The sequence below is a fragment of the Pelodiscus sinensis genome, chromosome 17 (assembly GCF_049634645.1).
Source record: "Pelodiscus sinensis isolate JC-2024 chromosome 17, ASM4963464v1, whole genome shotgun sequence".
Lineage (NCBI taxonomy): Eukaryota > Metazoa > Chordata > Testudines > Trionychidae > Pelodiscus > Pelodiscus sinensis.
The window spans coordinates 41,217,734-41,242,101 of NC_134727.1; the positions used below are offsets into that span (position 1 = coordinate 41,217,734).

General features: G+C 70.7%; 1 protein-coding gene across 2 annotated transcripts in view; it reads left to right on the forward strand.

Moving 5' to 3' along the window:
* The first annotated feature begins 17,488 nt into the window (after nucleotides 1-17,488).
* UNC5A (unc-5 netrin receptor A) overlaps nucleotides 17,489-24,368 on the forward strand; it is a 47,637-nt gene continuing 40,757 nt past the window's right edge. Inside the window, exon 1 of one of the 2 annotated variants that reach the window (XM_075900718.1) lies at nucleotides 17,489-17,801. In XM_075900718.1, coding sequence (XP_075756833.1) covers nucleotides 17,735-17,801 — 67 coding nt within the window. In that variant the 5' untranslated portion in view covers nucleotides 17,489-17,734. The remainder of the gene's footprint in view (nucleotides 17,802-24,368) is intronic. The other variant, XM_075900717.1, reaches the window with a different exon arrangement.

Below are 24,368 nucleotides of genomic sequence, written 5' to 3' on the forward strand. Positions count from 1 at the left end.
GAGGGGAGGTGGGGGATTGGTTATAACCTCTCCCCTGTGTAAGGGGGGCTGGGTGGGGTGCAGAGAGCACTGGGGTGTGTGAGGGGAGGTGGGGGAGGGGTTATAAACTCTCCCCTGTGTAAGGGAGGAGCTGGGGGGCACAGAGAGCACTGGGGGGTCTGAGGGGAGGTGGGGGATGGGTTAGAACCTCTCCACTGTGTAAGGGGGGCTGGTCGGGGTGCAGGGAGCACTGGGGGGTCTGAGGGGAGGTGGGGGATGGGTTATAACCTCTCCCCTGTGTAAGGGAGGCTGGTCGGGGTGCAGGGAGCACTGGGGGGGGGGTCTGAGGGGATTTGTTTGTGCCACTTCTTGCTCTCCAGACGGCCGCTGACGTGCTCGGTGTGGGGTTGGTGCCTAAGGGTGTGTCCGCACTGGCTCCCTGGTTCGGACTAGGGTGGCTAATGTCGGCATTCGAACTTGCCAATGAAGCCTGGGATTGAAATATCCCGGGCTTCATTTGCATGTTCCCGGGCGCCGCCGTGTTTAAATGCCCTGGAGTTCGGACTCCCTGCCCACGGCTCCACGCGGCTCCACGCGGCTCCACGCGGCACGGGCTAGGGAGTTCGAACTAAAGCCCCTAATTCGGACTAGCCTTACTGCTCCTGCAAGGAGTATGGGCTTTAGTTCAAACTCCCTAGCCCGTGCCACGCTCCCCCCGGCCCCCCCGACCAGCCCTGCTTCCCGACGGCCGCCCATCCCCAATCTCCCCTGGCACTCCTCCCCCCGCCAGCCCTGCTCCCCCCAACCCCTCCATGCAGTCCTGCTTCCCGCCGGCCAGTCCTCCTCCTCCCGATCTCCCCCCGCCAGCCCCGCTCCCCCCAACCCCTCCATGCAGTCCTGCTTCCCGCCGGCCAGTCCTCCTCCTCCCGATCTCCCCCCGCCAGCCCCGCTCCCCCGAACCCCTCCATGCGGTCCTGCTTCCCGCCGGCCAGTCCTCCTCCTCCCGATCTCCCCCCGCCAGCCCCGCTCCCCCGAACCCCTCCATGCGGTCCTGCTTCCCGCCGGCCAGTCCTCCTCCTCCCGATCTCCCCCCGCCAGCCCCGCTCCCCCCAACCCCTCCATGCAGTCCTGCTTCCCGCCGGCCAGTCCTCCTCCTCCCGATCTCCCCCCGCCAGCCCCGCTCCCCCCAACCCCTCCATGCAGTCCTGCTTCCCGCCGGCCAGTCCTCCTCCTCCCAATCTCCCCCAGACAGCCCCGCTCCCCCCAACCCCTCCATGTGGTCCTGCTTCCCGACGGCCGCCCATCCCCAATCTCCCCTGGCACTCCTCCCCCCGCCAGCCCTGCTCCCCTCCCAGCCGGGCCCCCCCCCCCATCAAGTGTGTCTGGTATTTTTTCTGAGGCTCCCTGGTACCCGTGGGCGGGGGCTCTGGCGCTGCCGCGATGCACTTGCTAAACGCTAACAGGAACGCGGCGCTTAGCAGGAAGCAGGAGGGATCAGCCGGCTCTTGGCGCTGGGTGGCAAGAACATTCAGGCTGACAGCGAAAGGCTCAGGCTAATCCCAGCTCTAAGCTGCTGCTGCACAGCTCCCGGTGCTGCCTGGGCCAGGGGAACCCCCCGGGATTGTTCCGGGCCTTATTGGGCCTTCCTGTGCCGGCCCGGCCCTCCCGTTCCTCCTGTGCCGGCCCGGCCCTCCCGATCCTCCTGTGCCGGCCCCCGGCCCTCCCGATCCTCCTGTGCCGGCCCCCGGCCCTCCCGATCCTCCTGTGCCGGCCCCCGGCCCTCCCGATCCTCCTGTGCCGGCCCCCGGCCCTCCCGTTCCTCCTGTGCCGGCCCCCGGCCCTCCCGTTCCTCCTGTGCCGGCCCCGGCCCTCCCGTTCCTCCTGTGCCCCTGGGGCAGGGGCTGGGGGGAGCGACGCTGGGGATAGAGGGGCTCAGCTGTGGCGTCGGGAGACGCCAGGCGAGTTTCAGAGTCTTGCTCAGCAGAGCACCTGGGGTCCCCTGGGCTGGCGGGAAGGGCCAAGGGCCTCGGCACGGAGCCAGCACCAGCTAGTTCAGCCCGTGAAGCATCCAGGCACCGCGCCAGAGGCAGGGTGGGCGGCTGGGCGAGGCCTGCAGGGAGGCTGCCGGAAGGGAGGCACGAGTCTGGGTCCTGAGTGCCAAAGCCAGGCCAGGGGGCCCACGGCTGGCCGGTGCCTTGCCGCCTAACGGGAACGCTACGCAGGCCGCCCGCGCTCTCCGGCCACAGCGGCTCCCTGCCGGCTGCGCCCCTGCAGCGGGGAGCCCGTCGGTGCCCGTGGGGCGGGCGCCAGCTGCTGCACGGCGAGAGCCAGCTCCCCCACCCCGCAGCTCCTCAGCGAGAGGGAGAGGCAGCGCAATTGAAAGTGATCTCCCCAATCTGTATTAATTAGGCTCTATTAACTCGTCAGTGCGCCGGCCCCGCCGCCGGCTGCTTCCTGGCCAGGCACCTGGCAGCGCGGCTGCAGGGCGCAGCGAGAGGCAGGGCCATGCTGAGTGGTCTGGGTGGCACAGCCCCTTGCAAGGCCGCCCCCGCCCCGGCACTGCAGCCTGCAGGGTGGGCAGCGCCCCCCACCCGGCTCCCCCCTTCCTTCCACCAAGGGCTCAGCTGGTCCTGGCCTGCTCCATGCAAGAGCTGCAGCCAGGGCGGCGCTGGGGCAGGGTCCTCACGTGGGCACAGCAGTGTGGGTCTGCCGGGCAGGGGGAGGGGTTGGCTCAGAGGGGCAGGAAATTGCAGGGACCCAGCTGTCCCTACAGGGCCAGTGCCCGGCGCTAGTCCAGGGGGTGGGGGCTACTCCAGGGGCCAGCAGGCGGCCCAGCAGCCCCGTGGGGCTCAGGCCAGCGGTGGCTTTGCGGGTCTGGGGGTCGCAGTGTCAGAAGCTGGAGCTAGAACCCGGCGCCGGAGGAGAGAAAATTAAACTGGCGCAGGAAGCAGGTGAGTTTCCATCGCTCGGCAGCTGTAGCCCCTCCTGCCAGCCCCCCCAAACCCTGAGCAGCCGTAGCCCTGCCTGCCAGCCCCCCAAAACCCTGAGCAGCCGTAGCCCCGCCTGCCAGCCCCCCAAAACCCTGAGCAGCCGTAGCCCTGCCTGCCAGCCCCCCAAAACCCTGAGCAGCCGTAGCCCCGCCTGCCAGCCCCCCAAAACCCTGAGCAGCCGTAGCCCCTCCTGCCAGCCCCCCAAAACCCTGAGCAGCCGTAGCCCCGCCTGCCAGCCACCCAAACCCTGAGCAGCCGTAGCCCCGCCTGCCAGCCCCCCAAAACCCTGAGCAGCCGTAGCCCCGCCTGCCAGCCACCCAAAACCCTGAGCAGCCGTAGCCCCGCCTGCCAGCCCCCCAAAACCCTGAGCAGCCGTAGCCCCGCCTGCCAGCCCCCCAAAACCCTGAGCAGCCGTAGCCCCTCCTGCCAGCCCCCCAAAACCCTTAGCAACTGGAGCCCTGGCTGCCAGCCCCCCAAAACACTGAGCAGCCGTAGCCCCGCCTGCCAGCCCCCCAAAACACTGAGCAGCCGTAGCCTCTCCTGCCAGCCCCCCAAAACACTGAGCAACCGGAGCCCCACCTACCAGCCCCCCAAACCCTGAGCAGCCGTAGCCCCTCCTGCCAGCCCCCCAAAACCCTGAGCAGCCGTAGCCCCTCCTGCCATCCCCCCAAAACCCTGAGCAGCCGTAGCCCCTCCTGCCATCCCCCCAAAACCCTGAGCAGCCGTAGCCCCGCCTGCCATCCCCCCAAAACCCTGAGCAGCCGTAGCCCCTCCTGCCAACCCCCCAAAACCCTGAGCAGCCAGAGCCCCGCCTGCCAGCCCCCCAAAACCCTGAACTCTCTGGAGCCAGGCTGCGGTCACTGACCTCCCTGCCCCCACAGTGCTCCTGTGCCTGCATGGCCCCAAGGGGCACCACGGGGCCGGGGCAGAGGCAAACAGGGGGCAGGGGGCCTGGGCAGGGTAGAGCCCCTACCCCACGGTGCAGGCAGCTCTGGCTCCTTTCCCCAGGGGGCTGCTGGGGGCTGCCATTCGGCTGGAGGTCGGGCTAGAGCCAGGCTGGCTGCTCCGGACACCTCTCCCCTTCGCTGAGTGGACACTGGGGGGCACAGGCCGGGTGTGACGGCGCGTCGGGCTCCCCCGACCCTGCACCCCGGAGCAGCCAGAGCAGATTGCGCCAGCAGTAGAACAGGGGGGTTATTGCTCCTCCAGGATACAGCCCAGACGTGGGGTGATTACAGGGTTCGGGGCCAGGGTGGTTCAGACCCCTTGGGTTAGGGCCCATCACCCCTAGCCCCGGCCTCAGCAACTTCAGTCTGTCTCCCTCCTGGTTCCAGCCCCAGACTGCCCCTTCCCCCACCACACTCTTCCTTTGTCCAGCTTCTTCCCTTAACTTGTGGAACTGGTTTTAGCCACCGCCCTGGGGTGGTAGGGCGCCCCCTGCTGGGCCGTGCTACAGACAGCTGCCAGCGGGGGTCCCCCACAGCCCACGCATAGCGACCAGCAAGGTACTAACACTACACCGCACCTGGCTCCCTCAACACTGGCTGGCGGGCGCTGCAGGGTCCCCTGGGCGCAGTGGCTGGGTGGGACTGACTGGTGGGCACTGCAGGGTCCCCTGGTGTGACGTAGTGGGGGTACCTGGCTGGTTTCTATGCTGCTGGCTCTGGGGTAACCCCCACTGGCTGCCGTGGGTACCACGACCCAGCAAAACAGGATGAGTCACTATGCAAACCAGTATGGCCAGACACCCCCCATGGAGAGGAACAAAGGAAGGGGGATGCTGCCCTGGCTGGGGGGCAGGGCTGGAAGAGGGTTAGTGAGTGGTTGGCTGGAAGCATGGAGGAGACAGCCTAGGGAAGGGGCTGGAGTTTAGGGGCCCAGTCTCCCCCATCTCAAGGGGGCCTGAGGCATCCTAGCCCAGCTCTGTGACCAGATTCCATCTGTGCTGTGCTGTATCCTGGAGAGGCAATAAACTTCCTCTATTCCACCGGCTGGTGCAGTCTGTTTGTGCCATTTCGGGGTGCAGGAGACGGGGGACCCCAACGCGCCGTCACACCTGGGCGCAGTGGCTGGGTGGGGCTGGCTGGGAGGTGCTGCAGGGTCCCCTGGGCGCAGTGGATGGGTGGGGCTGGCTGGCGGGCGCTGCAGGGTCCCCTGGGCGCAGTGCATGGGTGGGGCTGGCTGGCGGGCGCTGCAGGGTCCCCTGGGCGCAGTGGCTGGGTGGGGCTGGCTGGGAGGTGCTGCAGGGTCCCCTGGGCGCAGTGGATGGGTGGGGCTGGCTGGCGGGCGCTGCAGGGTCCCCTGGGCGCAGTGTATGGGTGGGGCTGGCTGGCGGGCGCTGCAGGGTCCCCTGGGCGCAGTGCATGGGTGGGGCTGGCTGGGAGGTGCTGCAGGGTCCCCTGGGCGCAGTGGATGGGTGGGGCTGGCTGGCGGGCGCTGCAGGGTCCCCTGGGCGCAGTGGCTGGGTGGGGCTGGCTGGCGGGCGCTGCAGGGTCCCCTGGGCGCAGTGTATGGGTGGGGCTGGCTGGCGGGCGCTGCAGGGTCTCCTGGGCGCAGTGGCTGGGTGGGGCTGGCTGGCGGGCGCTGCAGGGTCCCCTGGGCGCAGTGTATGGGTGGGGCTGGCTGGCGGGCGCTGCAGGGTCTCCTGGGCGCAGTGGCTGGGTGGGGCTGGCTGGGAGGTGCTGCAGGGTCCCCTGGGCGCAGTGGATGGGTGGGGCTGGCTGGCGGGCGCTGCAGGGTCCCCTGGGCGCAGTGGCTGGGTGGGGCTGGCTGGCGGGCGCTGCAGGGTCCCCTGGGCGCAGTGGATGGGTGGGGCTGGCTGGGAGGTGCTGCAGGGTCCCCTGGGCGCAGTGGATGGGTGGGGCTGGCTGGCGGGCGCTGCAGGGTCCCCTGGGCGCAGTGTATGGGTGGGGCTGGCTGGCGGGCGCTGCAGGGTCCCCTGGGCGCAGTGGATGGGTGGGGCTGGCTGGCGGGCGCTGCAGGGTCTCCTGGGCGCAGTGGATGGGTGGGGCTGGCTGGCGGGCGCTGCAGGGTCCCCTGGGCGCAGTGGATGGGTGGGGCTGGCTGGCGGGCGCTGCAGGGTCTCCTGGGCGCAGTGGATGGGTGGGGCTGGCTGGCGGGCGCTGCAGGGTCTCCTGGGCGCAGTGGATGGGTGGGGCTGGCTGGCGGGCGCTGCAGGGTCTCCTGGGCGCAGTGGCTGGGTGGGGCTGGCTGGGAGGTGCTGCAGGGTCCCCTGGGCGCAGTGGATGGGTGGGGCTGGCTGGGAGGTGCTGCAGGGTCCCCTGGGCGCAGTGGATGGGTGGGGCTGGCTGGCGGGCGCTGCAGGGTCCCCTGGGCGCAGTGGCTGGGTGGGGCTGGCTGGCGGGCGCTGCAGGGTCCCCTGGGCGCAGTGGATGGGTGGGGCTGGCTGGCGGGCGCTGCAGGGTCCCCTGGGCGCAGTGGCTGGGTGGGGCTGGCTGGTGGGCGCTGCAGGGTCCCCTGGGCGCAGTGGCTGGGTGGGGCTGGCTGGCGGGCGCTGCAGGGTCTCCTGGGCGCAGTGTATGGGTGGGGCTGGCTGGCGGGCGCTGCAGGGTCTCCTGGGCGCAGTGTATGGGTGGGGCTGGCTGGCGGGCGCTGCAGGGTCTCCTGGGCGCAGTGTATGGGTGGGGCTGGCTGGCGGGCGCTGCAGGGTCTCCTGGGCGCAGTGGATGGGTGGGGCTGGCTGGGAGGTGCTGCAGGGTCCCCTGGGCGCAGTGGATGGGTGGGGCTGGCTGGCGGGCGCTGCAGGGTGCCCTGGGCGCAGTGGATGGGTGGGGCTGGCTGGCGGGCGCTGCAGGGTCCCCTGGGCGCAGTGGATGGGTGGGGCTGGCTGGCGGGCGCTGCAGGGTCCCTTGGGCGCAGTGGATGGGTGGGGCTGGCTGGCGGGCGCTGCAGGGTCCCCTGGGCGCAGTGGCTGGGTGGGGCTGGCTGGCGGGCGCTGCAGGGTCCCCTGGGCGCAGTGGCTGGGTGGGGCTGGCTGGCGGGTGCTGCAGGGTCCCCTGGGCGCAGTGGATGGGTGGGGCTGGCTGGCGGGCGCTGCAGGGTCCCCTGGGCGCAGTGGATGGGTGGGGCTGGCTGGCGGGCGCTGCAGGGTCCCCTGGGCGCAGTGGATGGGTGGGGCTGGCTGGCGGGTGCTGCAGGGTCCCCTGGGCGCAGTGGATGGGTGGGGCTGGCTGGCGGGCGCTGCAGGGTCCCCTGGGCGCAGTGGATGGGTGGGGCTGGCTGGCGGGCGCTGCAGGGTCCCCTGGGCGCAGTGGCTGGGTGGGGCTGGCTGGCGGGCGCTGCAGGGTCTCCTGGGCGCAGTGGATGGGTGGGGCTGGCTGGCGGGCGCTGCAGGGTCCCCTGGGCGCAGTGGATGGGTGGGGCTGGCTGGCGGGCGCTGCAGGGTCTCCTGGGCGCAGTGGATGGGTGGGGCTGGCTGGCGGGCGCTGCAGGGTCTCCTGGGCGCAGTGGATGGGTGGGGCTGGCTGGCGGGCGCTGCAGGGTCCCCTGGGCGCAGTGGATGGGTGGGGCTGGCTGGCGGGCGCTGCAGGGTCCCCTGGGCGCAGTGGCTGGGTGGGGCTGGCTGGCGGGCGCTGCAGGGTCCCCTGGGCGCAGTGGCTGGGTGGGGCTGGCTGGCGGGCGCTGCAGGGTCCCCTGGGCGCAGTGGATGGGTGGGGCTGGCTGGCGGGCGCTGCAGGGTCCCCTGGGCGCAGTGGATGGGTGGGGCTGGCTGGCGGGCGCTGCAGGGTCTCCTGGGCGCAGTGGATGGGTGGGGCTGGCTGGCGGGCGCTGCAGGGTGCCCTGGGCGCAGTGGATGGGTGGGGCTGGCTGGCGGGCGCTGCAGGGTCCCCTGGGCGCAGTGGATGGGTGGGGCTGGCTGGCGGGCGCTGCAGGGTCTCCTGGGCGCAGTGGATGGGTGGGGCTGGCTGGCGGGCGCTGCAGGGTCCCCTGGGCGCAGTGGATGGGTGGGGCTGGCTGGCGGGCGCTGCAGGGTCTCCTGGGCGCAGTGGATGGGTGGGGCTGGCTGGCGGGCGCTGCAGGGTCTCCTGGGCGCAGTGGATGGGTGGGGCTGGCTGGCGGGCGCTGCAGGGTCTCCTGGGCGCAGTGGATGGGTGGGGCTGGCTGGCGGGCGCTGCAGGGTCTCCTGGGCGCAGTGGATGGGTGGGGCTGGCTGGAGGGCGCTGCAGGGTCTCCTGGGCGCAGTGGATGGGTGGGGCTGGCTGGCGGGCGCTGCAGGGTCTCCTGGGCGCAGTGGCTGGGTGGGGCTGGCTGGCGGGCGCTGCAGGGTCTCCTGGGCGCAGTGGATGGGTGGGGCTGGCTGGCGGGCGCTGCAGGGTCTCCTGGGCGCAGTGGCTGGGTGGGGCTGGCTGGCGGGCGCTGCAGGGTCCCCTGGGCGCAGTGGATGGGTGGGGCTGGCTGGCGGGCGCTGCAGGGTCTCCTGGGCGCAGTGGATGGGTGGGGCTGGCTGGCGGGCGCTGCAGGGTGCCCTGGGCGCAGTGGATGGGTGGGGCTGGCTGGCGGGCGCTGCAGGGTCTCCTGGGCGCAGTGGATGGGTGGGGCTGGCTGGCGGGCGCTGCAGGGTCCCCTGGGCGCAGTGGATGGGTGGGGCTGGCTGGCGGGCGCTGCAGGGTCTCCTGGGCGCAGTGGATGGGTGGGGCTGGCTGGCGGGCGCTGCAGGGTCTCCTGGGCGCAGTGGATGGGTGGGGCTGGCTGGCGGGCGCTGCAGGGTCTCCTGGGCGCAGTGGATGGGTGGGGCTGGCTGGAGGGCGCTGCAGGGTCTCCTGGGCGCAGTGGATGGGTGGGGCTGGCTGGCGGGCGCTGCAGGGTCTCCTGGGCGCAGTGGGTTTTCCAGACCCGGAGCAGGCTGCAGCTGTTGGCACCTTGGCCAGGAGAGGCTGGTGAACAGCATGTGGGCAGGGCGCTGGGGGGGCTAGGAGCAGCTTTGTCTCATGCCAGCCTGTGCCGGGTGCTCCAGTCACTGTGCCGGGTTCCCCAGCTGCCAGGGCCCTGCCTGGACTCAGGCGCCGCTGTGAGGTCACACTGCTCACTAGTGAGCTCATTGGGGTTTCCACGGCAACCCTGGTGAGCTCACGCGCGGCACTTGTGACTTCAACAGGAGCAGATGGAGCCAAGAGAAGCAAAAACATCCTGTTTGTGCCAATGCTGATCAGTGCGGCAGGCACCCTCCCTCCCGCCGCCCACCCTGGCCTGCAGCAGAGGGGGGGGCTCCCGCGCCGGGGTCCAGCGCCCGGCCCCGCCGCCCACCCTGGCCTGCAGCAGAGGGGGGAGCTCCCGCGCCGGGGTCCAGCGCCCGGCCCCGCCGCCCACCCTGGCCTGCAGCAGAGTGGGGAGCTCCCGCGCCGGGGTCCAGCGCCCGGCCCCGCCGCCCACCCTGGCCTGCAGCAGAGGGGGGAGCTCCCGCGCCGGGGTCCAGCGCCCGGCCCCGCCGCCCACCCTGGCCTGCAGCAGAGGGGGGAGCTCCCGCGCCGGGGTCCAGCGCCCGGCCCCGCCGCCCACCCTGGCCTGCAGCAGAGGGGGGAGCTCCCGCGCCGGGGTCCAGCGCCCGGCCCCGCCGCCCACCCTGGCCTGCAGCAGAGGGGGGAGCTCCCGCGCCGGGGTCCAGCGCCCGGCCCCGCCGCCCACCCTGGCCTGCAGCAGAGGGGGGAGCTCCCGCGCCGGGGTCCAGCGCCCGGCCCCGCCGCCCACCCTGGCCTGCAGCAGAGGGGGGAGCTCCCGCGCCGGGGTCCAGCGCCCGGCCCCGCCGCCCACCCTGGCCTGTAGCAGAGCGGGGAGCTCCCGCGCCGGGGTCCAGCGCCCGGCCCCGCCGCCCACCCTGGCCTGCAGCAGAGGGGGGAGCTCCCGCGCCGGGGTCCAGCGCCCGGCCCCGCCGCCCACCCTGGCCTGCAGCAGAGGGGGGAGCTCCCGCGCCGGGGTCCAGCGCCCGGCCCCGCCGCCCACCCTGGCCTGCAGCAGAGGGGGGAGCTCCCGCGCCGGGGTCCAGCGCCCGGCCCCGCCGCCCACCCTGGCCTGCAGCAGAGCGGGGAGCTCCCGCGCCGGGGTCCAGCGCCCGGCCCCGCCGCCCACCCTGGCCTGCAGCAGAGGGGGGAGCTCCCGCGCCGGGGTCCAGCGCCCGGCCCCGCCGCCCACCCTGGCCTGCAGCAGAGGGGGGAGCTCCCGCGCCGGGGTCCAGCGCCCGGCCCCGCCGCCCACCCTGGCCTGCAGCAGAGGGGGGAGCTCCCGCGCCGGGGTCCAGCGCCCGGCCCCGCCGCCCACCCTGGCCTGCAGCAGAGGGGGGAGCTCCCGCGCCGGGGTCCAGCGCCCGGCCCCGCCGCCCACCCTGGCCTGCAGCAGAGCGGGGAGCTCCCGCGCCGGGGTCCAGCGCCCGGCCCCGCCGCCCACCCTGGCCTGCAGCAGAGGGGGGAGCTCCCGCGCCGGGGTCCAGCGCCCGGCCCCGCCGCCCACCCTGGCCTGCAGCAGAGGGGGGAGCTCCCGCGCCGGGGTCCAGCGCCCGGCCCCGCCGCCCACCCTGGCCTGCAGCAGAGGGGGGAGCTCCCGCGCCGGGGTCCAGCGCCCGGCCCCGCCGCCCACCCTGGCCTGCAGCAGAGGGGGGAGCTCCCGCGCCGGGGTCCAGCGCCCGGCTCCGCCGCCCACCCTGGCCTGCAGCAGAAGGGGGAGCTCCCACGCCGGGGTCCAGCGCCTGGTGCCTCGTTTACTTTCAAGGGCTCAGGGCAGCTGAGCCGCCTGCTGCTTCTGTGAGATTCTACTCAGATCCCGGTGTTACTACAGTCAGATACAGCCCGCCCGGCTCGGCGCGTCTGCTGCCCACCCAGCTCGGCCTGTCTCCTGGGGCTCAGGGGCTGCGGCGTTACCCGGCGGGGGCGGGGGCAGGGGGCGGGAGGCAGCTGGCAGCGCCCGCGAACACAGACTTTACTTCTCCCACTTAAGCTCTTCAAGGCATCGGAGCAGCTCGTTAATTGTTCATCCCCTGGCGCCACTAATGAAATTAACTCTGCCCAGCTCACAACAGGCTCCGCGGGGAGCACATCACAGCCTCTGCCCTCCCCCCAGTGCCCCGCCACGCGCACCCCTCCCCCCACAGTGCCCCCACCATGCGCACCCCTCCCCCCCAGTGCCCCGCCACGCGCACCCCTCCCCCCACAGTGCCCCCACCATGCGCACCCCTCCCCCCACAGTGCCCCCACCATGCGCACCCCTCCCCCGTGCCCCCTCCATGTGTGCCCCTCCCCCCAGTGCCTCCACCACGTGTGCCCCTCCCCCCACAGTGCCCCCACCACGCGCGCCTCTCCCCCCACAGTGCCCCCACCATGCGCACCCCTCCCCCGTGCCGCCTCCATGTGCGCCCCTCCCCCCACAGTGCCCCCACCACGCGCGCCTCTCCCCCCACAGTGCCCCCACCATGCGCACCCCTCCCCCCGTGCCCTCTCCATGTGCGCCCCTCCCCCCAGTGCCTCCACCACGTGTGCCCCTCCCCCCACAGTGCCCCCACCATGCGCACCCCTCCCCCACAGTGCCCCCACCACGCGTGCCTCTCCCCCACAGTGCCCCCACCATGTGTACCCCTCCCCCCACAGTGCCCCACCACACGCGCCCCTCCCCCCATGTACACCGCTCCCCCCAGAGTGCTCCACCACATGCACCCCTCCCCCCACAGTGCTCCCAGACTCACACATTGTCCATCCCTCCCCACAACCCTACACCCCCTGCCCCTCCTGTGCAGCACCCGCCCCCATCTCCACCGGCCCGAGCCTGTCCCATGCCCGCGCCCCCCATTCCTGCGTTGGCCAGCCCCCGGGCCCTGCTCCTCGGCGGGAGCCAGCCCAGGCAGGTGTCAGCGTCACCCCGACGGGACTGCCTGGCAGCAGCACCCCGGAACAAGCGCCAGCCCCCTGCGGCAGGGCGATCCCGGCACGTGCCCGGCTGCGGGGGGGGCTGGGGTACCAGGGGCTGCGGGGCACCAGTCCCAGCACAGGGCGGGGCTGGCAGTCAGAGGCTGCCACAGGCCAATGCCAGGTCAGGGGTCCCCTCCTGCACAGGGCCTGGCAGTGGGGCCCGCATGTGGGGAGCTCAGCTGCCCTGCCCCAGGAGACCAGGCCGGGGCCCAGCACCGCCCCATGGAGCAGGGAGCTGAGACCCAGTCCTGGGGTATCCCTTCCGGGTCGGGCGGCGGGGGGCTGCTGAACCCCCGCTCGGGTCATGGGGGCCAGGAAATGGGGGTTTCTATGGAAACCCCGACTTGGCTGACATCAGTGTTGCAGGCCCGCTGGCATGCCAAGTGGCCAGGTGAGGGACAGCCATGAGCAAGAGGAGGCAGCTGGGGGGCAGGAGGGGGCAGCCATGAGCAGGAGGGGGTAGCTGGGGGACAGCCAGGGGCAGGAGAGAGGCAACCAGGGGGCAGCTGGGGCAGGAGGGGATAGCTGGGGGCAGGAAGGGGCAGCCAGGGGCAGCTGGGGCAGGAGGGGGTAGCCAGGTGCAGCTGGGGCAGGAGGGGGTAGCTGGGGGCAGGAGGGGGCAGCCAGGGGCAGCTGGGGCAGGAGGGGGTAGCCGGGGGCAGGAAGGGGCAGCCAGGGGCAGCTGGGGCAGGAGGGGGTAGCTGGGGGCAGGAGGGGGTAGCCGGGGGCAGGAGGGGGCAGCTGGGGCAGGAGGGGGTAGCTGGGGGCAGGAGGGGGCAGCCAGGGACTGCTGGGGCAGGAGGGGGTAGCCAGGGGCAGGAAGGGGCAGCCAGGGGCAGCTGGGGCAGGAGGGGGTAGCCGGGGGCAGGAGGGGGCAGCTGGGGCAGGAGGGGGTAGCTGGGGGCAGGAGGGGGCAGCCAGGGGCAGCTGGGGCAGGAGGGGGTATCCGGGGGCAGGAGGGGGTAGCCGGGGGCAGCCAGGGGCAGCTGGGGCAGGAGGGGGCAGCTGGGGCAGGAGGGGGTATCCGGGGGCAGGAGGGGGCAGGAGGGGGTAGCCGGAGGCAGGAGGGGGCAGCTGGGGCCGGAGGGGGTAGCTGGGGGCCGGAGGGGGCAGCCAGGGGCAGCTGGGGCAGGAGGGGGTATCCGGGGGCAGGAGGGGGTAGCCGGGGGCAGCCAGGGGCAGCTGGGGCAGGAGGGGGCAGCTGGGGCAGGAGGGGGTATCCGGGGGCAGGAGGGGGCAGCCAGGGGCAGCTGGGGGCAGGAGGGGGTAGCCGGGGGCAGCTGGGGCAGGAGGGGGCAGGAGAGGCGCCTGCGGCTGGTGCTGGCGAGCAGGGCACCTGGCGTGTGGGTCCCTTCCTGCCACTGGCCGGTCCCCCTGACGCTCACAGAGCAGTGGCCTTGCCTTTCCTCTTTATGGCTGCTCCAGCAGGGCGGGAGAGCCTAGGGCTGGGGGCTCTCTCTGCCACAGGGGCCTGGCCTGGGGCCGCGAGGGGTGTCCCTGGGGGACCCCTGTGGGGCGGCTCATGGGGAAAGGGGCAGTGTGCTGTAGTGGGGGGTGTCTGCTCTGTGACCCGGGGCCCCCTGCGCTGGGCTGTGCGATTCCCACGGACTCACCCACATGTGGATCGGCCCAGACACCCCGTCCCGGCCTGGGCAGGGAACAAGGCTCTTCCCAGGGGGAGACAAAGGGGGAAGTGGGGACACCACCTGGCTGGGGGCAGGGGCAGTTGCTGGCTGGGAACCATGGAGGAAACAGCCTAAGCTGAGGGCCTAGGGGGCGATGGACCCCCCACCCCAGGGGGCTGAGGCTGCCTGGCCCTGACTCCTGTAGCCACACACACCTGTGCTGGGCTGTACCCGGAGCAGCAATAAACCCCCCTGTTCTACCGGCTGGTGGGGTCTGTTCTGGCTGCCCGGGGCTGCAGGACCGGGGGACCCCGACTCGCCGTCACAGGGAGCAGCAACCCCAAGGCAGGGATCTAGTGGCCTGAAAGGGAGCACATGGCGGGGGGGGGGGCTGTGTGTCTGTACCTGGGGGGTCTGTGTCTGTGTGATGTAGTGGGAGTGCTGTTACAGTCACTGCTGTAGTGTGTGTGTACCTCAGTTTCCCCCCTGCAGCGCTCTCTGTATGGGTCTGTCTACACTACAGCGCTAATTCAAACTAACTTAATTCGAATTAGTTAATTTGAACTAAGCTAATTTGAATTAGCACATCTAGACTTAAAACTAGTTCAAATTAGCATTTTGCTAATTCGAACTAGCATGTCCACATTGCGTGGACCCTGAACCGAGGTTAAGGATGGCCGGAAGCAGTGCTGGCAGGGCATCAGATTAGGACTTAGAGCGTGGAGCTGCTCTCTCAGGCTAGCCGAGGGCTGTGCTTAAAGGGACCCGACCCCCACCCCGGACAGACAGTTCTCAGGGGTTCCCCGCTCACTTGTCTATCAAAATGAGGGACAGCAAAGCAGTCGTGGCTTGGAGTGCCCTGAGTGGGCACGTGTGGTCAAAAATAGAAACTCTCTTTATTGAACAAAACTTGGGGAGACTGGGAAAAGGAGGTGGGAGAGGGGAAGAGAGAGGGTGGGAGAGGGGAGGGCAACTAACATGATCAGGGGTTGGGAACAGGTCCCATATGAAGAGAGGCTAAAGAGACTGGGACTGTTCAGCTTAGAAAAGAGGAGATGGAGGGGGGACAGGATAGAGGTCTCTAAAAGCAGGAGTTGGGTGGAGAGGGTGCATACAGAAAAGTTCTTCATTAGTTCCCATAAAGAAGGACTAGAGGGCACCAAAGGAGAGGAATGGGTAGCAGATTTCTAACTAATAACAGAAAATTGTTCTTCACAAAGCGAAGAGTCAACCTGTGGAACTCCTTGCTGCAGGAGACTGTGAAGGCTAGAACTAGAACAGAGTTTAAAGGGAAGTCATGGAGGTTGGGTCCATAGAGTGGTATTAGCCAGGGGGTAGGAGTGGTGTCCCTGCCCAGGTTTGTGGAAGGCTGGAGAGGGATGGCACGAGACAAATGGCTTGGTCACTGTCTTCGGTCCATCCCCTCCAGGGTCCCTAGGGTTGGCCGCTGTTGGCAGACAGGCTACTGGGCTAGATGGACCTTTGGTTTGACCCAGGACGGCCATTGTAAGCTCAGGGCTCAGGGTCGGGGGTCTCAGTGGACCCCCTTGATTTTCATGCACACCAGCTCCTGGGTGGCCAGGCTGGCAGCTCTCCTGTCCTAGCCGGCCACCTTCTTGTGCCTAGTGCGGAGGTCGTGGACGAGGTCCACGATGTCCGCACTAGCCCAGGCGGGTGCCCGCCTCTTGCGGTCCCGGGCAAGCTCCCGGGAGCCGCCAGCCTGGTCCCGGGAAGAGGGGGAGGGCTGGGGGGCATTCGGTGGGTGGCTCGATCCGTGCCAGGTGCAGGGTCTGCTAGCTGGGTGCTGGCAGGCTTGCACCTGGCACGGGCACCGTAGCCAGCCCGTGCCCCTTTAAGGGCTCCGGGGCCGGGAGGGGACAGACGAGTTTCCCTGGTGTTGGCCAGAGTGGCCACCAGGGAAAGCTGGGGAGGGCTAGCCTCCCACTAGTTCGAATTAAGGGGCTACACAGCCCTTAATTCGAACTAGTAAATTCGAACTAGGCTTAGTCCTCGTGGAATGAGGATTACCTAGTTCGAACTAAGCGCTCCGTTAGTTCGAATTAAATTCAAACTAGCGGAGCGCTAGTGTAGCGCCTAGGAAAGTTAGTTCGAACTAACTTTGTAGTGTAGACAGACCCTATGAGAGGGGAGAGGCCAGGCACGACTCCCTGTGGAAGCATGTGAGTGTCTCACCTCCTGGAGACCGGGTGACAAGATACACCCTGGCTACGTCTACATTGCAGACTTTTTGCACAAGAACGTGCAGAGCGTCTACACACGTTCTTGCACAAGTACATTGACAGTAAAGCGTGAGAACAGAGGGCTTCTTGCACAAGAGTGACTCCTCTCCCCGCGAGGAATAAGCCCTCTTGCACAAGCGGGCAGTGTGGACGGGCAGCAGGGGTTTCCAGTGCAAGCCTGTGCCGCAGTGGGGGGGAACTTGCTGGTTTCTATGGGTCTGGGGTAACCCCACTGGCTGCCGTGGGGACCGCGACCCAGGAGCACAGGCCATGAGTCATTATGCAAAGAGGGTCTCTCAACCTGTCTGACCCCCCCCATGGAGAGGGACAAAGGAAGGGGGATGCTGCCCTGGCTGGGGGCAGGGCTGGAGGAGAGTTAGCTAGTCTCTGTCTGGGAGCATGGAGGAAGGAGCCTCAGCAACAGGCTGGGGGGTTTAGAAGCCGAGACCCCCCCCATCTCAAGGGGGCTGAGGCATCCTAGGCCTGGCCTGTAACCAGATTCCATCTGTGCTGGGCTGTATCCTGGAGAGGCAATAAACTCCCTCGGTTCTACTGGCTGGGGGAGTCTGTTCGTGCCATTTTGGGGGTGCAGGAGGCGGGGGACCCCAACACGCCGTCACAAAGCCCTATGGCTAAAATGGCCAGCAGAGCTTTCTTGTGCAAGAGAGCACCCCCGCTGCCACGGACGCTCTTGTGCAAAAGCCCATGGCCGTGTGGACGTGCACTTGTGCAAAAAGCCTGCAGTGTAGACGTAGGGGAGCAGGACAGGGCAGCAGGCGGAGCTGCCGGGGGGCTCAGGGACCAGTTGCTGGGAGCTGGGGCAGGCTTGGCTGGGGGAAGCATGAAGGGAGCAGGACAGGGGGGCTCAGGGGCCTGTGAGCCCCCCCAGGAGGACTAAGGCTCTGCCCCGGCTCCGGTGTTAACATGGAGCCTGCGCTGCCCCGTGTCGGAGACCCAAGAAACCTTCCACTCGACTGGCCGCGGAGTCGCCTCTGGCTGCGGACGGGCCCGACGCGCCGTCAGTCTGTACGGGGTCTGTGCATCTGTACCGGGGAGCTGCGTAGGTGGCGTGAGGCTCTCTGCACCGTCTGTCAGGCGGGGAGCGGCCCCCCCGAGCCCGTCTGCCGGAGCAGCACCTGGGCACCTGCAGGGTTATGAACGTGCTGTCTGGGTGCAGGGCACTGGAGCAGGCAGGCCGGGGGCAGCGCTGCTGGGAGCAACGGCTCCGTCACCCCCAGGACAGAGAGTCGGCTCCGGGCCTCCCTCCACCCTGGCCGGCTCAGGTCTGTGCTATCCCTCTGGAGGGCCGGGCCAGGGATCAGTCCTGGCCCTCGGTTGCCCTTGGCAGCGCCGTCTGCCCAGCGGGTGCCAGGGCCTGGCAGGAGCTGTGACGGGGGCAATTCTGGCCCTGTGCACTCCTGGGAACCAGGCTGGGTGGGCCTAGGGCCCGGATCCAGAGGGCGGGGAGACCGGTGCCTGGCAGGGCAGTAGTGGGGAGGGGGAACAGTCCTGTTGCCCTGTGGGGCAGTAGCGGGGGGGGGCGGGCCCGTTGCCTGGCGGGGGGGGGGGCCTGTTGCCCAGATGGGGGTATGTGGTGCAGGGGACGGGCGGTTGCTGCTGGAGAGGTGGTAGAAGGGGGGGACGTTGCCGGGCTGGGGGGGTGGGCCCGTTGCGCGGCGGGGGGGGGGGTGGATACGGGCCCGTTGCACGGCGGGGGGATGGTGGCGGGGACGGGCCCGTTGCCCGGCGGGGGGGGAGGGACGCGGCGGCGCTGGGTTCGCCCCGCACCAGCTGTTGCTCGCTCCGCTCCGCGGCGGATCCAGTCCGCGTTTTGCGGCGCTGCCGGGCTCCCCTGCGCTGCGCCGGCACCGGGCTGGGCCAGTCGCTCCCGGCAGCTGGGGGCGCCGGGACCCGCCGCCGCCGCCGAGCCCGGCCATGGGCGCCCGCTGCGCGCCGGCCCCGCGCAGCCTGGGGCGCTGAGAGGGGCGGGGATGGCCGCGGCCGCGCTGTGCCGGGTCCTGCTGGCCGGATCGCTGCTCGCCAGCCGCCCGCCCGCCGGTGAGTGGAGCTAGACCCGCGCCAGATGCGCACCCGGGAGCGCAGCGCGGCCGGCTCTGCGCGCAACCGCCCCCGCGCAGCCCCCGGGCACCTCTGCGCGCCCTCCCCCCCCCCTCCTCCGCGTAACCCCCGGCCACCTCTGCGCGCCCTCCCCCCCCTCCTCCTCCGCGTAACCCCCGGCCACCTCTGCGCGCCCTCCCCCCTCCTCCTCCTCCGCGTAGCCCCCGGCCACCTCTGCGCGCAACCTCCCCTGGGCAGGCTCCGGACAGCTCTGCGCGTCCTCTCCCGCGCATCCGCCGACTAGATCTCCGCGCACTCCCCCCCCCCCCCCGGTCAGCTCTACGCCTCCCCCACCCCGCTCTGAGCCTCGCCTCCTCCAAGTAGCCCCCCTTCCCCCGGCGCAGCACCTGGCCAGCTTTCCAGCTTTGTTCTCCCCCACCTATGCGCGCAGCTCCCGGCCAGCTTTCCTCGTCCCCCCCGCCCCGGCCAGCTCTGCCCCCCCCCCCCCCCGCCCCGGCCAACTCTGCCCCCCCCCGCCCCGGCCAGCTCTGCCAGCCCCCCTCTCGGCGCAGGCCCCAGCCAGCTCTGCGCCCACCTTCCCCACTGCAGCTGCCAGTCCATCCCGGGGCACCAGGCTGGCAGCTGCACTCGGGTTTCTAGCCGGGTTGGTGCCCGGTTCTGGTCCGTGGTGCTGGGTCAGGTTCAGTTACTCTGTGGGGCCTGCCCATGGGGGCGGTGGGCTGGCACCGCGGCTGGCAGGGAGGAGCAGGGCCCCGTGTGTCCGTCCTGCAGGGCAGCCTGGAGCTGTCTGGCTTGGCCCCAAGCCCCACGGGGCAGGGCAGGGCAGGGCAGCCACGCACCTGGGAAGTCACAGGCTCTGCGGAATGGCCACGTGTGCCCCAGCCCAGGGACCCTGAACCCCCAGAACCGAGCTTCCGGCGCCTGCCCCCTGCCCAGCCAGAGCGGGGCACCTGGGGGCAGAACCCAGGGTCTGTACGGTCCATCCAGCCGCGTCCCTGCCCCTCGGCCGCTGCCGCGCCTGGGACCCATGGGTGGGAGTAAAGCAACCTTCCCCCAAACTGCTCTGCTGGTGCCCCTCACCCCCGACCCACAGCCCCTCCCCCAGCCCTGTCGGTGCCCCTCACCCCCGACCCACAGCCCCTACCCCCAGCCCTGTCGGTGCCCCTCACCCCCGACCCACAGCCCCTACCCCCAGCCCTGTCGGTGCCCCTCACCCCCGACCCACAGCCCCTACCCCCAGCCCTGTTGGTGCCCCTCACCCCCGACCCACAGCCCCTACCCCCAGCCCTGCCCCCCAGCCCTGTCGGTGCCCCTCACCCCGACCCACAGCCCCTACCCCCAGCCCTGCCCCCCAGCCCTGTCGGTGCCCCTCACCCCGACCCACAGCCCCTACCCCCAGCCCTGCCCCCCAGCCCTGTCGGTGCCCCTCACCCCCGACCCACAGCCCCTACCCCCAGCCCTGTCGGTGCCCCTCACCCCCGACCCACAGCCCCTACCCCCAGCCCTGCCCCCCAGCCCTGTCGGTGCCCCTCACCCCCGACCCACAGCCCCTACCCCCAGCCCTGTCAGTGCCCCTCACCCCTGACCCACAGCCCCTACCCCCAGCCCTGTCGGTGCCCCTCACCCCCGACCCACAGCCCCTACCCCCAGCCCTGTCGGTGCCCCTCACCCCCGACCCACAGCCCCTACCCCCAGCCCTGCCCCCCAGCCCTGTCGGTGCCCCTCACTCCCGACCCACAGTCCCCCTGCCCCCCAGCCCTGCCAGTGTCCCGCACCCCCGACCCTCAGTCCTGCCCCCCAGCCTTGCCCGTGCCCCTCACCTCAACCGCTCTGCCAGCCCAGCCTGCCCCCCAGCCCACTGGTGCCCCTCACCCCCGCCCCGCAGCCCCTGCTCTCTCACGTCCCCGGGGCTGTGCTGGTCCTGTGGATGGGAGGCGGGTGCGTCCCCAGGCCCAGAGCCAGGTGAGCGTGAGCCGTGGAGTCAGGGCTGGGCTGGGCTGGGGAAGGTCTCGACGGAGGCTACAGAGGCCTTTGCTCGGCCCGTTCAGTTCTGCTCAGGCTGGGCTGGACCTGGGTTCCCACGTGCGGTGGCCGCGCCGGAGCCTTTGCTGGCTGCTTGCTCAGCTGGCAGCGCCCACCTGCCTGGCACCGCAGGGAGCCGCAGCTCCGCCGCCCCCGCCCGAGCGGCCCGCAGTGCAGGGGGTGGGCGTGGGCGTGGGGGCGGGGGCGGGGGCGGGGGTAGCCCGCCCTGAGCACAGTAGCTGGGGGGGAGACTCCTCCGCCCGCCTGGCCGGGGCTGCCCCGCAGGCTGGCTTGGTGCAGGGCGGCACTTGGAGGCATCAGCTTCATCCAGCTACCTTGAGAGTTGCCCAGGCCTTAGGTGGGACCCAGGTGGGTCTCCCGGCGCCTGCGCTCGGTTCTCCCAGCCTGCTGCCCTCACCCCTCTGCCAGCGGGGAAACCGAGGCACCGAGCGGCCTGGCCGAGCCAGCCCAGGGAGTCAGTGGGGACAGGCCCAGGAGTCTGGCTCCGGTGCAGCCCTTCCAGCCCCAGGTCCATGCTGGCCCAGCTTGGTGGGAGGGAACGGCCCGTGGCCTGCGGGTGTTCGGGCCGGTGGCGCCTGGGCTGGAGCAGGCTCTGAGCCCCGGGGTGCTCGGGGCAGGGCGGGGGCCGGATCCCACTTGGGGAGCGAGCTGGCCGTGTGCGGAAGGGCTTGGCGGGACCATGCAGGCTCTTGCTGCTGCCCAGGCAGCGTGGTGCTCGCCAGGAGGGGAAGCTGCCGTCAGTGCGCGGGCTGTTTGTTCTGGAGCCGTGCCCGCGGGGCTGGCTCTGACCCAAAGCGCCGCGCTGGCAGGGGCTGGGGCACGGGGCCCTGCTGGCGCTGCCTGCCTGGCCCAGGACAGAGCCGCTCCCCCTGTGCCCAGCTGTGCCCACCCTGGCACCCTGCCCCGCCCGGCGGCTCCTTGGCTTGGTTCTGACCCTTGCAGCTCGGTCTGTCTCTGCTCCTGTTTGCTGTGGCCCCTCGCCTGCCTGGGGCCCCAGTGCCAAGCCACACACCCTGCTGCCAGCCAAGACCCCCCAGGGCGTCTTTGGAGTGCCACACCCCGAGTTTGCGGGAGGCTGCGCTGGGGGTGGGCCCTTGTGCTTGGGAAGGGCAGGAATAGGGGCACCGGGGGGCCCTGGTCCCAGAGCCGTGTGGGGAGGCCCCAGCCCCCTGCCCCCCTGTGACAGCGCATCAGGGAGCCCCCAACCCTGCCCCCGGCCGCAGCCAGCTGGGACTGTCGGGCAGCCCGTAGAGCAGGTTTACTGGGTCTCCGGGACGCGGGCGATGGCAGCAGGATGCCCTGGGGGTGGACAGCCCGATCCCTCCTGGGGGAGGGGTTCAAGGGCCCCTGACCCCCCCCCCCCCCCCGGCTTTAGTCTGCCCAGCTCATCCTCCTCCCCCAGCCCCACCCCTTCCGTTGTCCAAACGCCTTCCCGGGCCAGGTGTGACGCGCCGGGCCAGTGCCTACGAGTCTTGGCTCAGGGGCCCGCCCCCCGCTGGGCCCTGCACAGACACACACACACAGACAGACAGACACACACAGACACATGCACACAGACAGACACACAGACAGACACAGATACAGACACACAGACAGACACACACACAGACACAGAGACACACAGATAGACACATAGACAGACACACACACAGAGAGACACACAGACACACAGACACACACACAGACACACAGACACACAGATAGACACATAGACAGACACACACACACACAGAGACACAGACACACACAGACAGACACACACAGACACACACACAGACACACAGACACACAGATAGACACATAGACAGACACACACACACAGAGACACAGAGACACACAGACACACACACAGACAGACACACAGACACACAGATAGACACATAGACAGACACACACACACACAGAGACACAGACACACACAGACAGACACACACAGACACACAGACAGACACACAGACACACAGACAGACACAGACACACAGACACACAGATAGACAGAAACACACACACACACACACACACACACACACACACAGCCGCGAAGGCTCACAAAAGCAGACCCCCCCCCCTGCGTCACACCCCCTTGGAGCAGAGCCCAGCCCCACGGACAGGGCTGCCCCTTGGAAGCTGACCGGGTTGGGTTGGCACAAAGCTGGAGGCTCGGAGCTGGGGGCGGGGGGCTCGGGGCCCAGCAGGAGGCTGGCAGGCGGGTGCCAGCGCAGGGGTGAGGACAGGCCCTTGCCAGGGGCCCCGGGCTGGCCCCGCTGTGCATGCCCTGTCCAGGGCTCAGCCTGTCCCACGTGCAGCAGCGCCCCTCGCCCAGCCTGTGCCATCAGGAGCGCCCATCGGCAGGGGCCAGAGACTTCCACCTGGCCCCCCCCACCCCCATGCCCTGCTGCTCCGGGCGCTGCCCCCTGCAGGCCAGTTCTGGGAATACTTAATGTCTCCCCAGCTCTGAGCTGCTGCTCCCTGACCCTGCACCCCCAAGCCGGGCCCAGGTGCTGTAGCTGTGAGTGCTCCTGCCTGGGCGCATCAGGAGCCGGCCGAGGACAGGAGCTGGTCGGACGCTGGGCTGGGCACAGCCTGGGCAGGGTCGTACGGGCGCTGGGCTGGGCTGGGCTGGCAGGGCACAGGCTGGGCAGGGGGCCGTACGGGCGCTGGGCTGGGCTGGGCTGGGCTGGCAGGGCCGGGCACAGGCTGGGCAGGGGCCGTACAGGCTCTGGTCTGGGCTGGGCTGGCTGGGCTGGGCTGGCAGGGCCGGGCACAGGCTGGGCAGGGGCCGTACGGGCTCTGGTCTGGGCTGGGCTGGGCACAGCCTGGGCAGGGTCGTACGGGCGCTGGGCTGGGCTGGGCACAGCCTGGGCAGGGTCGTACGGGCGCTGGGCTGGGCTGGGCTGGGCTGGGCTGGGCACAGCCTGGGCAGGGTCGTACGGGCGCTGGGCTGGGCTGGGCTGGGCACAGCCTGGGCAGGGTCGTACGGGCGCTGGGCTGGGCTGGGCAGGGTCGTACGGGCTCTGGGCTGGGCTGGGCTGGGCACAGCCTGGGCAGGGTCGTACGGGCGCTGGGCTGGGCTGGGCAGGGTCGTACGGGCGCTGGGCTGGGCTGGGCAGGGTCGTACGGGCTCTGGGCTGGGCTGGGCTGGGCACAGCCTGGGCAGGGTCGTACGGGCGCTGGGCTGGGCTGGGCTGGCTGGGCTGGGCTGGGCTGGGCTGGGCACAGCCTGGGCAGGGTCGTACGGGCGCTGGGCTGGGCTGGGCTGGGCACAGCCTGGGCAGGGTCGTACGGGCGCTGGGCTGGGCTGGGCTGGGCAGGGTCGTACGGGCGCTGGGCTGGGCTGGGCTGGGCAGGGTCGTACGGGCTCTGGGCTGGGCTGGGCTGGGCACAGCCTCGGCAGGGTCGTATGGGCGCTGTAGCCAGCCCCACGCTGCAGCCGGTGGTGCCCAGCGGAGTCGGGCGCTGAGAGCTCCAGGCTGGGAGGGGCTGGGCCTGGCCCAGGATGGAAGCCCCGGTGGGGAGAGAGGGCTTCCCGGTGGGCTGCCTGCGGAGGCTCCTCCCCACTCTGCAGCCAAGGCCCCAGGGCTCAGGGTGACCTTGAGGCTTGGCAGGAGAGAGCTGGATCTTCGCTGTCAGTGACAGGACTCAGAATTCCTCCGCTTCCCACAGCCACAGCGCTGGGCCTGGCACGGGTGGGGGGGTGGCTGAGAGTCGGGGGGGCACTGTTGGGTGTTCTCGGTGCCCTAGGCTGGGGGTCGGGGGGGCACCGTTGGGTGTTCTAGGTGCCCTAGGCTGCGGGTCGGGGGCACCGTTGGGTGTTCTAGGTGCCCTGGGCTGGGGGTCGGGGGGGCACCGTTGGGTGTTCTAGGTGCCCTGGGCTGAGAGTCGGGGGGCAACGTTGGGTGTTCTAGGTGCCCTGGGCTCGGGGTCGGGGGGCACCGTTGGGTGTTCTAGGTGCCCTGGGCTGCGGGTCGGGGGGCACCGTTGGGTGTTCTAGGTGCCCTGGGCTGCGGGTCGGGGGGCACCGTTTGGTGTTCTAGGTGCCCTGGGCTGGGGGTCGGGGGCACCGTTGGGTGTTCTAGGTGCCCTGCGCCGCGGGTCGGGGGGCACCGTTGGGTGTTCTAGGTGCCCTGGGCTGCGGGTCGGGGGGCACCGTTGGGTGTTCTAGGTGCCCTGGGCTGCGGGTCGGGGGGCACCGTTGGGTGTTCTAGGTGCCCTGGGCTGAGAGTCGGGGGGCACCGTTGGGTGTTCTAGGTGCCCTGGGCTGCGGGTCGGGGGGCACCGTTGGGTGTTCTAGGTGCCCTGGGCTGCGGGTCGGGGGCACCGTTGGGTGTTCTAGGTGCCCTGGGTTGCGGGTTGGGGGGCACTGTTGGGTGTTCTAGGTGCCCTGGGCTGTGGGTTGGGGGGCACCGTTGGGGTGTTCTAGGTGCCCTGAGCTGGGGGTCAGGGGGGCACCGTTGGGTGTTCTAGGTGCCCTTGGCTGGGGGTCGGGGGCACCGTTGGGTGTTC